The sequence below is a fragment of the Lonchura striata genome, chromosome 24 (assembly GCF_050655825.1).
Source record: "Lonchura striata isolate lonStrDom1 chromosome 24, ASM5065582v1, whole genome shotgun sequence".
NCBI classification, from domain to species: Eukaryota; Metazoa; Chordata; class Aves; order Passeriformes; family Estrildidae; genus Lonchura; species Lonchura striata.
The window spans coordinates 8,376,975-8,396,730 of record NC_140726.1 but is presented as its reverse complement, the minus strand read 5'-3'; the positions used below and the strand labels follow the sequence as shown (position 1 = coordinate 8,396,730).

General features: G+C 47.5%; 2 protein-coding genes and 1 long non-coding RNA gene across 9 annotated transcripts in view; 1 reads left to right on the top strand and 2 right to left on the bottom strand.

The window, feature by feature from the left end:
* The window catches only part of HSPB2 (heat shock protein family B (small) member 2), a 486,398-nt gene that overhangs the window by 445,360 nt on the left and 21,282 nt on the right, over positions 1-19,756 (bottom strand). The window lies entirely within an intron of this gene.
* DIXDC1 (DIX domain containing 1) overlaps positions 1-19,756 on the bottom strand; it is a 35,840-nt gene that overhangs the window by 8,159 nt on the left and 7,925 nt on the right. For 3 of the 7 annotated variants that reach the window (XM_085560265.1, XM_085560263.1, XM_085560264.1), the window contains 6 exons: positions 9,964-10,093; positions 8,999-9,124; positions 7,912-8,152; positions 6,212-6,319; positions 1,265-1,401; positions 451-599 (listed from right to left, as the gene is read on the bottom strand). In XM_085560265.1, the coding sequence (XP_085416391.1) occupies positions 451-599; positions 1,265-1,401; positions 6,212-6,319; positions 7,912-8,152; positions 8,999-9,124; positions 9,964-10,093 (891 nt within the window). Of the gene's footprint in view, positions 1-450; positions 600-1,264; positions 1,402-6,211; positions 6,320-6,659; positions 6,878-7,911; positions 8,153-8,998; positions 9,125-9,963; positions 10,094-19,756 lie in introns of those variants that run through there. The other 4 variants (XM_021529986.4, XM_021529985.4, XM_085560266.1 and 1 more) reach the window with 3 other exon arrangements.
* LOC110470403 (uncharacterized) lies at positions 6,315-7,738 on the top strand. Its single transcript, XR_002465418.4, has 2 exons — positions 6,315-6,850; positions 7,441-7,738. It is a non-coding gene; the product is annotated as an uncharacterized LOC110470403 (long non-coding RNA).

Here is a 19,756-nt window from a genome sequence, read left to right as displayed (position 1 = left end):
AGCAGTGCCAGTCCCTCCTGTCCCTGCTCCCAGTGGGCACAAAATGCAGAGACTTCACCACTGAACCAAGGAATTTTTTTCTTTTTTGGTGACTCTTTTGTGTCCTGCCCATTGTCCCCGGGGAAAGTGCCTGCCCAGCTGCCTGTGCTCCTCACACAATCTCTGCTTTGTTTACTGCCACATAAATATTTACAATTCAAAGCCACTGTGGTTCCCAGCACAAACAGAAAGGGATGTTCCTGAGAGAGTTCAGTGCCTTCACCATATGGATCAAGGGCCTCCACACACCGGGCTGAGGGGCAGGGAGGGGAAGAGAGGGAAAAGCCCCACAAATTAAGAATTGTGGGGAGAATGTGCCAAAAATGAAGGTTCAGCCAAGCTCATGGAACGACTGACGCAGGGCTGGGTGACCCTGGAAGGGAAAACTCTCTGAGGAGAGAAATCTCTCACCTGCAAACCAGAAATCATCTTTTTTGCCTCCTCCATTTCCTTTTCCAGGTGGTCCTGCTGCTCCAGGAGCTGCTCCTCCCATGAGTTCTCCAAATAGGACCCGGAGCTCCCTGCTTGCCACTCGGGCTGGAAGTGAGAGTCGGCCTCTTCTGCAAGAGAGAGGAGCTGCACGTTGCCCTGATTTTTAAAAGTGTTAGGTTTTCTTTTCTAGTTCTTTTGAAAGTTTTAAAGTTCTCATAAAACCTTCTGATCATGTTTACATATTTGAGAGTCAGAGTTCCCACACAGTCTCATGTATAAATAGAATAGTTTACATAGTTCTCTGCAGGTGGAGAGAAATGATTGATCTTTGGATCAGTGTGGTTGGAGAGGTGGTAATTCCATCCTCCAGTCCACGGTCACCTTTAGAATTATATAAATACCAGATATTTAAATAAAACTGGGTGTTTTTCTCTTTGAAACTCACCAATATTCTGTATTTGGTGTCCAATATCGCTGGCAGCCCAGCAGGGCCCTGCTCCCTTTCCCAGCACCAAGGTGTGGCAGCTCATCTGACCCCAGGGATTTATGCCTCGTTCCCGAGGCAATCCAAAGCTTTCCCACACAGATTTTATCCCAGGTAACTTCCCACGGGCTCAGGGAGATCTCCAAGCACAGAGGTGGGGACAGGGGGTGTGACAGAGGGGGGAAAGCACCCGTGGGCTTTGCAGAGCATCCCTCAGTGCCCCAAGGACACCCTGGGGGAAGCAGCAAACCACTCCAGTCCCCGGGGAGCTTTCCAGCTCCTATCACACAGAACAGTGCCAAGGTTTACCTGCTTTAGGCTCTGTTTCTTCAGTCTGGGGGATCACAAGTCTCTCCTTCTCCTCCGAGGGGGCTACAGTGGATTCACTCTTTGCACTGTGGACAGGGCTGGGGGAAGTCAGGCTGCAGAGCAAGGCAGGAACAGCTCTTTTAGATGAAAATGATGTTAATCAGCACCAATTTTGAACAAGCATTTCTCTATATTCACTTTTATCTAAGAATTATCTGCATCCCAGAAAAAACCTTCAACTACCCAGCCTGAACATGTAATTTTTTTGAATTCAGGCTCTCACACAGGGGTAGGACCAAACTCAGGAGTAATTTACTGCCAGCCGTATGCTGGACAAAAATCCACCCTGGCTTCATCTCTTGCTCCAGAGCTTTCAGATGAATCATTTCAACTTTAAATCCCAATATATTTGAGAGTCAGATTCCACTCACTCATGTTCTTTGATTAAAACTTCTTGGAAGTGCCCACATATTTTCACAGGAGCCATCTCAGCTGACTGGGAGGGTCAAGCAATTTTTTTTCTCAGAAATTCTTCCTGAGTGCATCTCCCAGACAACATCAAAAGGTGGCTGAAGCTCAGTGACCCATTCAATGTACCCCGAAAGTCGCAGGAATTAATCCTTGCAAGTGTGAGCAGGAGTTAATTTTTCATTCTCCCCCAACACAGAAACAAAGGGCAAGGAACAAAAAGAAAAACAGTGTGGAAATAATATAATAGGTTTAGAAAAAGAAGAGGCTTCAGCAGCTCCCTCCCTGCATCTTCCCAGCACTGCTGCTGCGTCTCCCACAGCTCCCACAGAATGGGAAAAGCCCTGCAATAGAGATGGAAATGACTTGCTGCTCCTGCCTGCCCCACTCCCACGGCCAGGACCAGCCTCTCCTCATTCAAATCACAGACCTGAGTCCTGTTTTTTGTGGTCCAGACTTCCCCCGTGTGACAGTGAAAGAATGATCTTTGTGCAACAGAAATGTCCCACGGGGGACGGTACCTGTCCTTTCAGGTGTGCCCATGATGCTTCAAGAGCTCCCAGCCACCTGGCTTTCCTCCAGGATTTACCTCCAGGAATTCCAAATCCATCACAGCAATCCCTCATTAGACATTTTTAGTATCAAATTAGATATTTTTAATATCAGATTTGTAACCAGCCCCTGCTCCTGCTCATTGCTGAATGGGGGCATGGCATGAAATTATGGGGTTTTTTTTGGTTTTTCTAAATGCTCTTTATTACTTGATTTGGCAGTTCTGCTGGGATTGCATTCTGTGAGAAGGGCCAGAAGAAAGGATGAAACTTTCACACAACACAGATGGCAGCAGGAAGCCCAGCTGGTCTGACATGGCCAGCAGCTCCAGGAGGGATTTCGCTTCCTTCTAGGAACAGATCTCAGAATTCCCTCCCTCCCATCCTCAGCTGATGCTCTGAACCTGCCCTCACCCCGAGGCACTGCTGCCTCTCATCCCTGCAAAAGCTGGCCCAGAAAAACACCACCAGGCACAGATGGGAGAGAAGGTGGTGAGACAGGGGAAGCGAGAAGGATGAGCAGGATGAAAAACAAGGATATGAGCCTGGAAATAACATCCCAAATCCACTTCTCCCAGCGCTGGACCCGCAGCCCAAAGCCAATAAAAGGCAGCACAGATGGGGTTAGGTCCCCACAGCACAGAGAGCTTTAATTTCCTGAGGGATTCCCACGTCCCCAGACCCTTTCCAGGCAGTTTTCCTATTTCGAACAGCCACTGGGTTCAGCCAGCATCCACAACCACCTCCCAGGCACTGCGAACAGTGGCAGAGGCAGCTGGAGCAGCAGCACAGGTCAGGCTGCTTTCTGCATCACCCCATTAATGCTGGAAACACTCGCCCAGGTTCTGTATCAGCCCAGGCATTCAGGGCATGAAACACCCGCTGATGCAACGCCTGTAAAAGTGCAGAACAATTCCCTATTAAAGCATGCAGAAACGAGGGCTGGGAAATGAAAGCTTTCCAAGAGAGATTTATGATGCAAACTGCTCCACTTTTATTCCTTTCACCGCTTGGTTCCTTAACCCACATCCCATCTCCCCCGAGCCCGGATCCGCCAGCACAGCCCAGGGCAACGAGCTCAGGGCAGAAATTCAGGGCAAGGATTGTGACCAACACCCCATCCCTGCTGCTCCCGAGGACAACGCGCACAATCGCTCACCATTTGACCTGCTTCCCTCCCATGGTCCCAGCGGAACCTGTGGCCTCACAGAATCCGCAGGATCCCGGCTCCGCTCATCCCTCCTTCCCTTCTTCTCGCTCCCGCGGGAATCTCTGCGAGCCGGAGTGCCGAGAAGATTCCCAGCAGGAACAACACACGCACACAAATTATCCAACTCGGGGGCTCTGCCGGCTGAGAGGCAAATGCGGGAAGGGGTTTGATTCCGGAGCCGGGGAATTCTGCAGCCTGCCTTCGGCTCCCGCTGCTTTTCCTCGCGGGTTATTCGCCTCCCGCTGCTGCATTTCGGTCAGCTGCACAGCCGCTTGTTTTCATCGCCGGGCTCCGGGCGGGCCGGGGGTGTTCCTCATCCCATCCCGCCCTCCTTGTGCTGCCGAGCATCCGAGGAGCCGCCGGGGGAAGGAAGGAGCCGCGGCCGGCGAGGGGTCCCTGAGATTCCAGAGGGATGCAGGCTCTGCCCAGGCTGCTCTCTGAGATTCCAGAGGGATGCAGGCTCTGCCCAGGCTGCTCTCACACCTTCCAGAGGGATGCAGGCTCTGCCCAGGCTGCTTTCACACCTTCCAAAGGGATGCAGGCTCTGCCCAGGCTGCTCTCACACCTTCCAAAGGGATGCAGGCTCTGCCCAGGCTGCTCTCTGAAATTCCAGAGGGATGCAGTCTCTGCCCAGGCTGCTCTCTGAAATTCCAGAGGGATGCAGGCTCTTCTCAGGCTGCTCTCTGAAATTCCAGAGGGATGCAGTCTCTTCTCAGGCTGCTCTCACACCTTCCAAAGGGATGCAGGCTCTGCCCAGGCTGCTCTCTGAGATTCCAAAGGGATGCAGGCTCTGCCCAGGCTGCTCTCTGAAATTCCAGAGGGATGCAGGCTCTGCCCAGGCTGCTCTCTGAAATTCCAGAGGGATGCAGTCTCTTCTCAGGCTGCTCTCACACCTTCCAAAGGGATGCAGGCTCTGCCCAGGCTGCTCTCTGAAATTCCAGAGGGATGCAGGCTCTTCTCAGGCTGCTCTCTGAGATTCCAGAGGGATGCAGGCTCTGCCCAGGCTGCTCTCTGAGATTCCAGAGGGATGCAGGCTCTGCCCAGGCTGCTCTCACACCTTCCAAAGGGATGCAGGCTCTGCCCAGGCTCTGCCCAGGCTCTGCCAGCCCCAGGCTCAGCTCCCTCTCCCTCCTGCTGTCACACGGGCTGTGCAGGCTCAGCCTTTCTCCGAGATGCCTGGCTCAGGGGTGGGGGAGGGAATGCTGCTGGAAGGGGAGGGGAAAGGGAGAGGGATGGGTGAGGGGCTCAGCAGCCTGGGAATCATCTGATTTTTGGCAGATTTTTCCACGAATCTTTTCGGCAGCTTGCGCTGGTTGGTGCTGCCGTCCCTGGGAAAGCTCCGAGAGGGGATGCTGCCCTGGGACACCTCAGCAGCAGGGCTGGCTGGAGGAGGGGTTGCTGCACTCAATAATGTCTCTCAGCAATAAAAAAAAAAATCTCATTTCTCCCAGCCAGTTCCCCTAACTGAGCTAAGCACATTCCTCCCCGCGAGGAAAGGGAAAGCGTCCTGTTTTCATTGTGCACAATTGTGTCAGCACAGACACCCCCAGCAGCTGGAGGGGAAGAATTCTGCCAATTTTTGATCACTTTTGGAAGGATTCTCGCTGTGTTCTGCCCTGTCAGCAATAACATCACCATTGCATTGTGGGCAGAGAATTCACATTAATGGGGAAAAATAAAACAGAAAGGCAGGATGCGCAGAGCGATTTTTGTTTACCACCAAAATACCAAAACGTGAGGAAACAGCAGCCACCTGACAGGCTAGAGGAATACATCAAATATTCCACCTCCTTAAACTGAGGGATGAGAGCGGGCAGCAGAATTCCTGAGCTCCTGGCTCAAGGGGCAGTGCCAAGGTCCTGTGGGTTATCCGTGTTGCCAAGAGCAGGATTTTTACATCCCCCCTGGCAGGCTGAACTCAAAAGCACACTGCTGACATCATGTGGAAGCACTGCTCCAGCACTGCCTCCCTGGAGCCCCACACTCCTCCCAAAATCTATTTATAAACACTCCCTCAATGACACGCGGCGGAATTGGGGGATAAACACCAACTCTTGTGTTCTTCTCCTCTGTCGGGCAAAGCAACCTTAATTTTCAGGTATGGAGAGAATTATTGGTGCCGCGGAGCGTAAAAATTGCCCTGAGAAACTCCGGGGAAACGTCCTGCCTGCTGAGAGGCTGTCAGTGGCAATCTGTCCTTGGCAAACGAGCTCCTCACTCCCACGCCAGCGGGAGGGAGGCACTGGGGAACGGCCCGGGCAGGGGAAGGACGGGGAAAAATCAGAGCTGGGGCTTCCAGTGGCCTTGGGAGAGCCTGAAGCAAAGAGCTGCAGCTCGCCACGTGCAGCCCTGCCCTCGGATCTGCTCCAGAAGAGATTAGCTGGAGCTCAGCACCATTCCCAGAGCGAGCTCCACTTGTTCAGTAACTCAGTTCTTGCTCTCCCGAGTAGTTTCTGCTTCTCTGGGGGGAAAGGGAGCGGCTTCCCTTTACTACAGAGCTCTCCATGCTGGATCAGCTCCCTCACTGGTGTGGTTTGTCTTCAAAAGCCCTTTTTTTTTGGCTGCATTTTCTCTCCTATATCCATGAAAACAGCAGAAAACTGCTTCACGTTGATTCCTGAGGTTTCACCCTCCAGCCCAGCCCTTTTCCATCAGAACTGAGCGGATTTTGGTGAGGAGAACAGGCAGAGGGGGCATCTTGGCAATGAAATTCCTCACCTGGCAGGGTGGGGCTCCAGGGGCACGTTCTGCTGGCCCTCGTACTGCTGCACCAGGGCCCGCACGCTCCAGTAGGGATTCTCAATCTCCTCGTCCATGCTGCTGTTCCTGGGGGTGACAATCACAAAATGAGGGGAGCCTCACCTGAGTGCCGCTGGAATTCTTCTCCCTCCAAAAAATGAGGGGAGGAGAGCTGAGGAAAAGGAGGTGAGGAAGAGGAGACAGCCAGAAAAATGTCAATTTTCCTATCAGGGATCCCCATCTTCTCGGTGTTAAGGGAAAACAGGCAAACAGGCCTTGTTGCTTTAAACTCATCCCTAATTCTGTGACTGCAAAACTCCAAAAGCTCTGGGGCTGCAAGGAAGCATCACAAGGACTGGCTTTCCTGAAGAACTCCAAGGCCTTTGCAAGGGAAACCTTTAACATTTCGTTTTTCAACGCGAGTTACCATTTCAGCCTCCTCTCCAGACTGCTTCGTGGGGGCTCCCTCCAGCCAGGACCAAATGGGCAACGACCTTCAGCCGTGTCAGTGAAACCCTGCAGGGCCCCAGCACCTGGCTCCCAGCTAAATGTCACTGCTATTATTGCTACTGTCACCTTTGGCAAGAGGCTAATGGGATTTTCAGAATTATTCCCCATGTGTGTGGATTTTCAGAATCATTCCCTCTGTGTATTTTCAGAATTATTCCCTGTGTGTGTGTATTTTTACAATTATTCTCTTTGTGTGTGGATTTTCAGAATTATTCCCAGTGTGTGTGGATTTTCAGAATTATTCCGTGTGTGCGTATTTTTACAAGTATTCCCTTTGTATGTGGATTTTCAAAATTATTCCGTGTGTGTGTATTTTCAGAATCATTCCCTGTGAGTGTGTATTTTCAGAATCATTCCCTCAGTGTGTGTGGATTTTCAGAATTATTCCCTCTGTGTGTCTGTATTTTCAGAATCATTCCCTTTGTGTCTGTATTTTCAGAATTATTCCCTCTGTGTGTGTATTTTCACGATTATTCCCTGTGTGTGTGTATTTTCAGAATTATTCCATGTGTGTGGATTTTCAGAATTATTCCCTGTGAGTGTGTATTTTTACAATTATTCCCTCTGTGTGCATTTTCAGAATTATTCCCTCTGTGTGTCTGTATTTTCAGAATCATTCCCTTTGTGTCTGTATTTTCAGAATTATTCCCTCTGTGTGTGTATTTTCACGATTATTCCCTGTGTGTGTGTATTTTCAGAATTATTCCATGTGTGTGGATTTTCAGCATCCCCAGGACTCTGCAGCCACCTGGAGCAGTGGGATGAGGCAAAAAGCCTGGGAAAGAGCTGGAGAAGAATGTAAATAATTCTTTATCTGTTTTTCACACTGTTTATAGTTAAGTTCTATCACTGTGCATCAAGCACTGTGCACCAATGCTGCGAGTTGTTTTCACTTCAGGACCAATGGAATTGGTCATCACCAATGGAATTGATCCTCACAAAGCTCTGTATAAAAGAGCAGTGTACTTTAAATAAATCACAATTTTACTCTCACAACCTTCTGATCTAATCAGAGTCCCTTCACTCCCATCCTACCTCAACAGCAACCAGAAGGAATAAATCCCTTCCTCCCGCCAGCAATAAATCGAACAAAGGCGCATTTATTTTCATATTTTTTTTTCGAACTGGGAGCCAACCCGGGCTGGCACAAGCAGGGAAGAGCCCCTCACCTCTGTCGGTGCCTGAGCAGGTCCCGGCCGGACTGCTGCACGTCCTGCCGGACCTCGGCCAGCGCGGCCGCCGCCCCTTGGGCCACGGCGGCGGCCGAGCGCGGCCGGAGGCTGCCCGGGGCTGCTGCCCGGCTCCTGCCCCCCGAGCCCGGCGTGCCAGCTCTGCCCGAGCCCGGCTTGAAGTGCGCAGCCAAGGCCAGGATCAGCCTCATGGTGGATTTCAAGTTGCCCTCGACGATATCTGCAAAACGCGAATGTTCGGGTGGTTAGCGGGGAGCGCCCGCAGGGCTGTGGCTGCCCAGCAAGGTGGAGATAATTAAAAGCCAGCGGGGATGTTCCAGCCCAGCAAAGTGCCTGCCACCTCCACAGCACAGCCCCGAGCCTCCCTTCGTGGCCATTTCCAGCATTAATTACTGAGCACGTAATTACTGATGGCTCACTCCGAAGCAGAGCAGTTACTGAGGGCTGACACCGACTTTGTTAGCAGAGAATTCCCTTTTTTAAAACACAAAAAGCAGGACAGCAAGGCATTTCTCCAGTGGTGTGCCATCAGCTGCTTGCAGCACCCTGCAAATATAAATTAATCATATGCAGTGATATCGCACTGAATTTTCCAGCACACTGATGTCATGGCAAAGATCAGCCACTCTTCCAGACCAAGATTTCCCAAAACAATTTAGTCAGAGCTGCTCAAAGCCCTGACTAAACCACGCCACAGACATGTGATTGTGCCTTGTGTCTCCTCTCTGTTTCCAGCCCATGGCTTCCAGTGAACCACAAATATTTTTTCCATGTCTCCTCTCACCCTAGCAGGTTTATGTGTCCTTTTGGTGAAAGATTCCAAGCCTGTATTTTTCATTACACCACTACTTGGGCCTCTCAGTACTCAGCAGCAGGAAAAAAAGTCACTTTTTTTCCCTCTGCATTGTCCACCTTTCAACCCAAAACCTTCTCTAAGCAAGAGGGGGCAAAACCCCCAACTCCTCCAGAAAATGGCAGATTAATTTACTCATAAATTACCTGTTTGATAGAAAACAAAGGCAGAAACAGGATTTCAGCAGCTAAAATCCCCCCCAGGGCCACGCACCTTTAGCTGACGTCTGGTGCATGCGGATCTTTCTCGATGCCACGAACTGCAAGACTTTCTCCACGTTCTCCCTCATCTCCTGCTGGCTGCTGGGGTTGAGCTCGATGCCACTGAGCTTCTCACCAGCTGGAGGGAGTGAAAAAGCTTCATCAGAGGGAGCTGAACCTCTGGGCACTGCCAGGGGATCACTGGCGCTGCTCTGATCTCGTGGCTGGGTGCTGCAGGGGGCTTCTGGTCCTGCTTAACTGGAACCAGCACCAGGAGAAACTGGTCCTGCTTAAACTGGAACCAGCACCAGGAGAAACTGGAACCAGCACCAGGAGAAACTGGTCCTGCTTAAACTGGAACCAGGACCAGGAGAAACTGGTCCTGCTTAAACTGGAATCAGGACCAGCTTAACTGGAACCAGCACCAGGAGAAACTGTTCCTGCTTAACAGGAACCAGCACCAGAAGGAACTGGGTTTGGGGCTGTTTTGGGATGATGGTGAGGTTTTGGGGGGCTGGAGCAGGATTCTGGCAGGACTTGTGGCCCCCTGAGGGACCCACGCTGGAGCTGCCTCTTCCCAAAGGACTGAGCTCCATGGAAAGGGCTGAGCTGGTGAAGAAGTGGGACAGATCCACTTGGGAGGAGTTTGAGACCTGTCCCTCACTGGGGCAGGGGGTGAGCGTGAGGAAGAAGGAGCAGTGAGGACAATGATCTCACTGCACCCCCATTCCTTGTCCCCCTGCCCCGTGACACCAGCAGACAGCTCACTCTTCCCAAAAAACACCCCCCACCTCCACGTGGGAGTTCTCAGTGCCCCTGCCAGCTTCCCCCATCTGCTCTAACTGCCTCTGCACCATAAGGGCTGTAATAGAATTGCATTTATGATCTGATTTATGATTGTTTGCCACCCCCCAGCAACATCTGCCCGACAGATGCCAGAGCTGAGGGGGATAAACAGGGCCAGATGGCAGCACTGACCTACAATCTCGATCAGCAGGGCAAGAGTGACCCCATCCCGCAGGTCCTGCCGCAGGTCCTGCACCGGCCTCACCGCTGGCTTCTTCTTCAGCTGGGCATTCACCCAGGCCACATAGGCCTGCAGCTGTTGCTGCAACAGAAAGCAAAATGTTTGCATGGCAGGGATGTCACTCTTCTCTCTGACCTTCGCAGCTCTCAGTGCTCTGCCCTGGGAAACAAAGAGCAGAGCTCCCACCCCAGAGCCTGGCTGCCACCCCTGCCTGCCGTGGGGCAGCTCAGCCCTGCCAGGGTGGCAGGAGGGGGCAGGACGGGGCTCCTGGGCTGGCCAGAGAGGTTTCCATTCCCTCTGCACCGAGCCACACCAGCGCTGCCACCTCCTCGCTCTGGGGCCGCAGGATGCTCACTCTGTGCCCCAAAGGCAGAGTGCAGGAGCAGGGAACCCTGAGGTATTGCCTTTTGGAAATGCGGGGGAGCCCAGGGGGAAGAAGTTATGTCTGACTCCAGCTCAGAAGGCTGAATGATTTCTTTATTATAACTATGCTATAACACATCAATATACTATTTAAAGGAGATACTAAAACTACAAACCTACTTTTTCTAACTCCCATATTGGTTGGATTGGCCACCAGGCTCAAACAATCCTCACCAGAATCCAACCAAGGCATCACTCCAGGTAAACAATTCTCCACACACATTCCACGTGGGAAAAGCAAGGAGCAGAAATTGAAATTGTTTTCTTTTTTCTCTCTGTGCTCCTCAATGAAAAAGTCCTGAGAGAGAGAAGAATGTGCCTGCCACAATTGCCCATTTAACAATTCCAGGACAATCAGGGGAGGTTTCCTGGAAGAGACAAGAGCCTCCCTCTGTAACACTCCCAGCGTGGCTCATTTGGAACATTTGTACAGCCCCTCCACCTCCTGGGAGCTGCCTCAGCACTTCCAGTGGCCCAGTTTCTATTCCTGCATGCAGGGAAGCTGCCTCAGGCCCTGGGAGCCAGGAGCAGGGCCTGGAGAGCAGCTCAGGAGGGATGCTGTGTGTGGGAGAGACCAGGGAAACTCAAACTCAGGTTCTGGTCAGTGTGAGAGACCAGGGAAACTCAAACTCAGGTTCTGGTCAGTGTGAGAGATCAGGAAAACTCAAATTCAGGTTACGGTCAGTGTGAGAGACATGGGAAACTCAAACTCAGACCAGGAAAATGCAAAATCAGGCTCCTGGTCAGTGTGAGAGACCAGAGAAACTCAAATTCAGGTTCTGGTCAGTGTGAGAGACATGGGAAACTCAAACTCAGACTGGGGAAACTCAAACTCATGTTCTGGTCAGTCAGAGATACCAGGGAAACTCAAATTCAGGTTCTGGTCAGTCTCAGAGACCAGAGAAACGCAAATTCGGGCTCCTGGGCAATTTGAGAGACCAAGGAAACTCAAATTCAGGTTCTGGTCAGTGTGAGAGACCAAGGAAATTCCAATTCAGGTTCTGGGCAGTGTGAGAGACCAGAGAAACTCAAACTCAGACCAGGAGAACTCAGAGCAGGAGAACTCAGACTAGGGAAACTCAAACTCAGACCCTGGCCACCCTGAGGACCCATCTGGCCCAAATGACCCCAAGACAAAGCACAGATCCCTGTGGCCTTTCCCTTTGCACCCCCTCCCTGTAACCCTTCCCGAGCTGCTGCAGAGGCTGCAATCCCCTGGGGCAGGGCTGCAGTGGGACACGGAGGGTAAGCAAACGGATCCATTGATGGGATTACCTCCCTTTTCACTAAGCTTCCCATTATTGTGCCCATGCAGCAGGTTTTAAGCCCCCATTCCATATGATCTCAGCAGTGCCAGGCAAAGCTGATGCTTTTACAAAGTCACAGGCTGGTCCCAGCCTGGCTCTTCATGACCCTGAGAGAGGAAATCCAGCTTGAATCGCTCACGGCTCGGTCTGCTGGCTCAGAAAGGTGCCTGGACCTGCGGGAGGCAGCTCTGCTCACTCAGCAGAGCCCGGGGAGCTCACAGGGCTCAGGGGCTGCCCCGCTGGCTCTGGGAGAAAAGGCAGCAGAAATGTCAGATCTGATCCCTCTTTGCTGCAGCAGACCTGGGGAGCTGCTTCTGCTGCAGTGGCAGCAATGCCCAGCCCCACAAGTCTTTATTTTGGACTTCTTCTTGGCCAGGGGTCTTGTGTGGTGGAAAAGTCTCTCCTCCAAGCCGAGCTTCCAAAGAAAACTCAGCAGTCTCTGTTGTTGGGTCTCAAGGCAGTTTATTGCAAGTTATCTAAAAGATTTTCTCCTTGGGCTGCTGTGGTTTGCTCCCAGCTCAGGCAGAGGCACACACACACCCTGACATCCTCTCTGACCCCGACTGCTTCTTCTCTCCCACCCAGGGCTGCTGCTGTCTTTATATGGTACATTACGTGTTACATGGTTACAGTTTTTCCCAATGCCTATTACCTATATTAAATGGTGATTTTCTATCTTTTATATGGTACATTACATGTTACATGTTCACAGTTTTTCCCCAATGCCTATTACCTATATTAAATGGTGATTTTCTATCTTTTACATGATACATTACGTGTTACATGGTTACAGTTTTTCCCCAATGCCTATTACCTATATTAAATGGTGATTTTCTACTCTAAACCAATCTGTGAGTGCCAACATCACCAAGAACATGGAGGCAAGGAAGAAGAAGGAGGAAGAACAGGATCAGCCCACTTTCCTCCATCTTAGAACTTCTGACCCCCATGTACAAAGTAAAAACCCCCCTGTACAGGTGTTAAAACCCCCCTGTACAATACTAAAAAAAATTTCCCCTCTGTTTTGTAACTACTTTTACTATGCTATCTAACCCTTTGTGACTGCTTGTTCCACCTCCAAAGTTGGTAACTCATTCCATGGTTCAAACCCCAAATCACAGCTGTTTGCAGCTGCCTGCCAGGGTCTCAAATGCTTCTGACCAAGGCCTGAAACCTCTAAAAATGTCTGAGAGACATTGTGAGTTCCAACATCTTCTAATCATTTTAGGAACTGGCACTGATTCCCCAAGGACACAGCCCCACCTGTGTCCTGTTTAAATCTGCAGTGTCCCCAAAAAATCCTGTGTCCCCAAAATCTGCAGTTTTTTGGGGGAGTCTCTGTGGCTGTTCCACTTTTGTCTCATTTAGAGGAAAAACCCTTTCACCAAGCAGTTTTTTTTCCATTCCTCCTCTCAGAACATTCCTCGTGCATTCAAAAAAAAAAAGAATTTTTGGCAAGACTTTAGTGTCTATCTCTTAAAAGCAGGAGGAGGTTGTCACTGTTATTACTAGTAAAAAGTAAAAAAAAAGCCATCCCTAAATCCCAGAGCAGTTACATTTTAAACAATGAATATTAAAAGGAGGCTTCTGAGGCAATGGAATTGGGATGTCACCAGGACAAAGCCGTTTCACTCCCGTGGCTGCTGGAATTCTGCAGACTTACACTTCATTAACAGACTTGGAAGGTTGGTTTTGGGTTTTTTCCATGAAACATAAGATTTTCCTGCAGACGTTCAGACAGTTGGACTGAAGAGCATTTCCTAACTTTGTACCCAAAAAACCTGGCAGACTGAGCGACTTCAGCAAGAGCCTTGGATTGCTGCAGAACTCAAAAATCCAAGGAGGGAGCTGTTGCTGCTGGCAGCTGAGGGGAGCATGTGACTGAATTTCCCAAGGAAATTTATCCGAAATAAAAGTCAAGTGACCTAAAAATGGCAAAGTGCTGTGAAGTGCATGAAGGGACAAAACCCCTGAGCTGCTCAGCAGAAACCCCAAGGGAAGTTTTTGAAGCTGGAGAGTCCAAAATGCTTCACTTCTCCATCATGTGGGGAATAACAAAAGACATTGTGGGCTGCACCTTCAGCCCTTCACCTTCAACTCAGCCACGAGCCCTCAGTGCTCAGATTTCCACCTCTAAATCCACAGATTCGGGCCTCCAAAAAAACTGAAAGGTTTTGTGTTTCACCTCCTCAAGATTTCATTTGTTTCAAGCAGTTTTTGAATCTGGAGAGTCCAAAATGCTTCACTTCTCCATCATGTGGAGAATAACAAAAGACATTGTGGGCTGCATCTTCAGCCCTTCACCTTCAACACAGCCACGAGCCCTCGGTGCTCAGATTTCCACCTCTAAATCCACAGATTCAGGCCTCCAAAAAAAGTGAAATTTTTTTTTTATTTCACCTCCTCAAGATTCTGTTTGTTTCAAGCCCCAAGGCAGCTACTTCAACACAGCCCTAAATATTATCACAGCAGCGTGGTTTGCTGCTTGGGTGGACATCATTCCTGCACCTACCCCGGGAAATACTCCAGGAATCAACTTCCAGCACGGGGAGGACAAAGATTTGCTGGGATGTGTCCTGCCCTGGGAGCAGCAGCTCTTCCCAGCCCATCCCACCACACCAAAACACTCCTGAGCCCACAGAAATGCCCCAAACCCAGGGGTTCCATCCCCATTTGGGACTGCAGGAATCACAACACCCACTCTCACACAGCTCCTTTTAGCCAAAAAAATTCCAAAAAAAAGGGTCTGGGAACAAGCACGACACTCCTCAAGCATTCCTGCTTCCCTTGCACCTTGGTTGGAGCCCAGCCTCAGAATTTTCAGGGTTCAGGCTGCTCAGCTCCTCACCAGCACTTCTTCCAAACCCAGAATTTTTCAGAGGAAAACCAGCCTGGGGTGGGGTTTACCATACAGAACACACATTATTTCGGATTATGGTGGAGCTAAGCTTAATCCTGTTTACATTAGCACAGCTTTGTGTTCCAAAAAAAGCCCCTTTTACCTGTACCTTGCCATGGGGAAGAGCAGCAGCTGTACCTGAAGGGAGCTGGAGTCCAGCTTGCTCCAGGCAGAGCTCCGGGGGCTGTTTTTGTCTTACTCTGGAAGACTTTGCAAGGCAGGAGAAGATTTTTAAAGCAAGGTGTTAGGGACTATAGGACATCCCAACAGAGTTCCAGGGGCAAATTACAGGTTGGGATAGATGAGGTTCATTTTTACCTCTCTGGGATTAAAATATTGCACATTTTGGTGTTGAGCAAATGGAGAAAATGATTTTTCTAACAAGGATCCTGTGACCCTGTTTCCTTCTAGAAACAGATCCCTTCTCTGCATGAATGTGATGAGTTTGAATCCATCCTTATCACTGGATTCAGATAATCATCCTGCCAGCGTGAGGTTTTTGAGGCTCTTTACACCCATTTTTCTTTGTTGCACACTTGTGGCCACTGCCCAGGCCCCAGGTCTGAGGAGGTCAGCAAGAAGAGCTCCCAGGATGAAAGGAATTCAGTGTTCTCCTGCAGCAGCCTAATTGCATCAGGATGTGCTGCTTGAGGCCCTGTATGATTTCTAAGCTTTCTGGCATTACCTTAATTAGATGGGGACTGTAATTTTCCACCCAGCCTTCCTCCAGTTTGCTGATTAATTTTTTGCTGTTGCTCAAGGAGGCCTTTGTAGAAGCAGAAAACACAAACTCCCAAGCAAAGAAAATTATTCCCTCTGTTCTCAAAGCCAGCAAAAATTGGGTTTTTTTCTTCTCTCAAAATTGATGCTTGAACGTGATTTGGGTTTTTCAATATATTGAGATGCATCCCACTGTGAAAACCACCCAATGATGGCCACAGTGAGGCCAGAATAACCAACACAGGAGTTCTCCTTCATACAACTCTTAATTTAAAGGAGGTGTTGATTTCCAGAGTGCCCAGCTCTCCAGCAGGACATGGAATTTTTGACTGCAGAATTTTCCACCTTTGTTTACCCATTAACAGGAAGAGCTTAAGTGCAAGCAGCAAGGCCCAATTCCATCCCTAAATTATTTCTGCCACTTTGATTTTCACTTCTTGTAAAGCCAAAGACTGCCACGGCCCATTCCAGCCATCCATCTTCCAGTGCAGGATGAAGTCGTTCCCACCTGTGCCTAAATAGGTTGGCATTTCATTAATTCTGTGCAGTCAAAGGGTTTAATAATGCAAATGTAAGATCCTGAAGCAGCAGCATCTCTCACACGATGCTCAGCAGGTATCTGAGGCCCTTTTCCCACCCAGGCAGAGCTACAGGCAAAAAAATAAAGATAAAATCTGACCAAGAGCTGAGCTTTGAGTGCAAAGGAGTCCAGAGATGGCTTTGGAGCACCTGAGTCACCCTGAGGTGTCAGATGGTTCCACGAGACCCAAGCAAAGCCCCAGCTCTGCCCAGGCACGCGGCGCTGACACATCCCCTGGTGCTCTGGGGAGGAAAAGGAACCTGGTTCCTCCTTCAGCAGCATCCCCATCCCCAGCTCTTTCCCAGGCATCTGCCTGGCTAGAAACTCCCGTTTCTCTCTTTGACTGGAGTCAGATTTGGGTCTGTAGCCCTGATGCCCAGAGCTCTCAATAAAACACCTGCAGATAATCACATCCTGTGATTCTTTGTGCCCCTGAACGCTGCCAAGAGGGTTCCTCAGAGCCGGGTGGCTGCAGCAGGGTGGGGAAGGGGTGAGATGTGCCAGCCTCACCCAGGACCAAGCTGGGAGCTCGGCGTGGCCAGGGAGGATTCACGGGGCTGAGCAGGATGAGGGAGCCAGAAACCAAACCAGCTCTCCATGGGGAATCCTATTAACCCTATAAATAGCCCTGGCAGCAGGAGAGGCTGATGCCAGCTCCTGGTGCTGGGATCACACAGCACAGAGCTTTTTGTCATTTTGTCACAGAGCGGGTGTAGGGACCACGTTTGGGTGGATGGAGACGAGAGAGCTCTGAAGGCTGCTCCTAGAATATCAGGTTTATTAGGGATGGAGAAAGGTCTTGCTTGGAGCTGCCAGAGCAGCACGGGGCAAGGCCTGAGGGGATGGGGAGGGGAGAGAGAGGATGCTCCAGGAGAGGGGGGATGTTCTAAGAGGGGGGAAGATCCAAGATAGGAGAAGAAGAAGAAGAGGATGAAGTTCCAAAAGGGCGTCTGGCCCCTCAGAGACCCCTTATCAGGGGGCTTCAAGGTGGGCTGGACCAAGACTTGGGCCAATGTGGTCACAGACACCTGATGCTTCAGGGGAGGGTTACAGGTGTGGGATGAACTTTACATTTTGGGGGTTGAGATCGAACAATCCATTTGACTTTTGGACCTATCTGTAGGTAAGGGCGTTGTCCAGCCAGCAGGGAGGATTGTTTTCATCCTGGCTGTACTATTGTGAATCTTCTGCCCGGCAAAATTCTATTTATCCATCCTTCCCAACAAGCGGGACCTTGGCCCGAGGGGAGCTGAGCCAGGGCAGGGCCACACGGCCAGAAAAAACCCAAATAGAAAAACCAACCCAAAATCAACACCGGGGTGTTGAGCAGTCACACCACAGGCAGGGTGGCACCTCCACCCCGCCCAAGGGTGAAGGAGAGGGGTTGTACATGTGGGAAATCCAAGAATTCCCCACTTGGCTGAGAACCAGGGGAATATTCCACGGTGAGGGACAGAAATTCTGCAGCACTTCTGCTGGGCAGGAGCAGCTCCCAGGCCAGAAATGTGGGGATTATAATTTAATATATTTCTCCTCGTGTGCATGCAACCCTGCATTTCACCTGGGCCTTGTGAAAAACGCATATTTTACGATTGGCTTTTTGCAAATATTAAAAGAAATATTGTATGTGTAATGTATAATACACATATATTTTAGAAATTTATTTAATTTCTAACATATAATGTTAGAAAGTGGTGCTGTATTCTCTTAAGTAGCGTATTAAACATAGCGTTATAACATGATGTTAATATAGAAACTCTACAATGTAAAATATTTTTTTTTTAGTAGTTCAAGAAAAAAGATAAGATAAACAAAAAAACTCTTTGCACAGAGATAACAGCACAGGACACCTAGAGAGTTACAGCCTCATCAGAAATTACATTCTTCCACCTTCTCTATGTCTTTATAGAACCACCAAAATTAAGAGAAAAAAGTTAACAAAACCCCAAAAAAATCTTAATTTACAAAGAATTTATGCGTCATGTATAAAATATATAAATATACAACAAGCTATTAGCTTTAAGAGTTGTTCCTTTGTTCACAAGGCATGTTTTTGGCAGCTCAGTGCCCAAAACCATCCAGACATCCGTAATTATTTGCTTTTCATTGTCTTGTAGTGGCCTAATCCACACTGTCCAAATTTTTATTCCTTTAATTTTATTCCTATTTTTTTATAACTATTTTATGACTAATAAACTTTTGAAATTTTAAAAATTAAGTGATTGGTGTGTTTTTCACAGCCCTGCTTGCCAAACCAATCTGCTTGGGCCCTCCAAGTCTCTGGAATGGATTGTTTATTCAAGATAATTTTGGGGGGGGGGTGAAGGGAAGAAAATAAGAAAATAAGTTATTTTAAAGACTCATGCACACAAGCAGCCCCACAATTGAGTTTGCCACAGGAAATGATCCTCCAGCTGGAAAAGGGAAGGTGTGTGGTTGTTGGAGTGTCAGCACACAAATCAACTGCAGCTCCCCGAGGCCACGTGGGCAGAGGCCAGAGAAAGATAGGATAGAATATGTTATAAAAGAAAGATATCATAAAAATATAAATGAATAAATAAATATATCAATATATCAAAATTATATTAAAAATATATAGAAATATATAATATAAAATAAATAAATGTTAAAATATGTTATAAAAGAAAGATATCATAAAAAATATAAATGAATAAATAAATATATAAATATATAAAAATTATATTAAAAATATATAGAAATATATAATATAAAATAAATAAATGTTAAAATAAATATATGTTATAAAAGAAAGATATCATAAAAATATAAATGAATAAATAAATATAAAATTATATAAAAATTATATAGAAATATAGATTATAAAATAAATAAATGTAAAAATATGTTATAAAATAAAGATATCATAAAATATGAATAAATAAATAGTAAAAAAATTCTATAAAAATATATATAAATGTATATATTATAAAATAAATAAATGTAAGAATATGTTATAAAATAAAGATATCATAAAAATATAAATAAATAAATATAATATATAAAAAATTTATAAAAATGTATAACAATATATAAAAATATCAAAAATATATAAACATATCTATATTATAAAATAAATAAATATAAAATACATAAAAATAAATATATAATAAATAAATTAATTAATATAATATATAGAAAATATATAAAAATCTATAGATAAATATAAATACATAAAAATATATATTATAAAATAAATAAATATAAAAGTATATTATAAAATAAATATATAATAAAAGATAAATAAATAAATATAATAGATATAAAAAGTATATAAAAATCTATATAAATATATAAAAATATATATTATAAAATAAGTAAATATAAAAATATATTTTAAAATAAATATATAATAAAATATATTGTAAAATAAATATATAATAAAATAAAAATATATATTAATTATATAAAAATATATAAAAATATAAATATATATAAATAGATATAAATATTAAAAATTAAATCAATATAAAAATGTATTCTAAAATAAATCGATAATAAAAGGCACCCTCTCTGTGGCTGCCTTTTAGAATAAACTGCTGCTTTTAGCAGCCAGCAGGCCCAGGGAACCCCCAGCTGTGGGATGAACAGTTTCCGTGCCTGGGGGCAGCAGGGCTCCCCCAAGGCAGGGAAGCACCTCCAGGCAGGCCAGGCCGTGCACCGGGGGCTCTCCTGCCCACGGGGGGACTCTGAAACCAGCCTGGCTTCGGGCGCTGCAGGTGACAGCGCCGCTCCGAAAGGGCAAAAAGGGAAATCATTGATAGACAAGTGATAATTCGGCGATTTCGGGGCGCCCT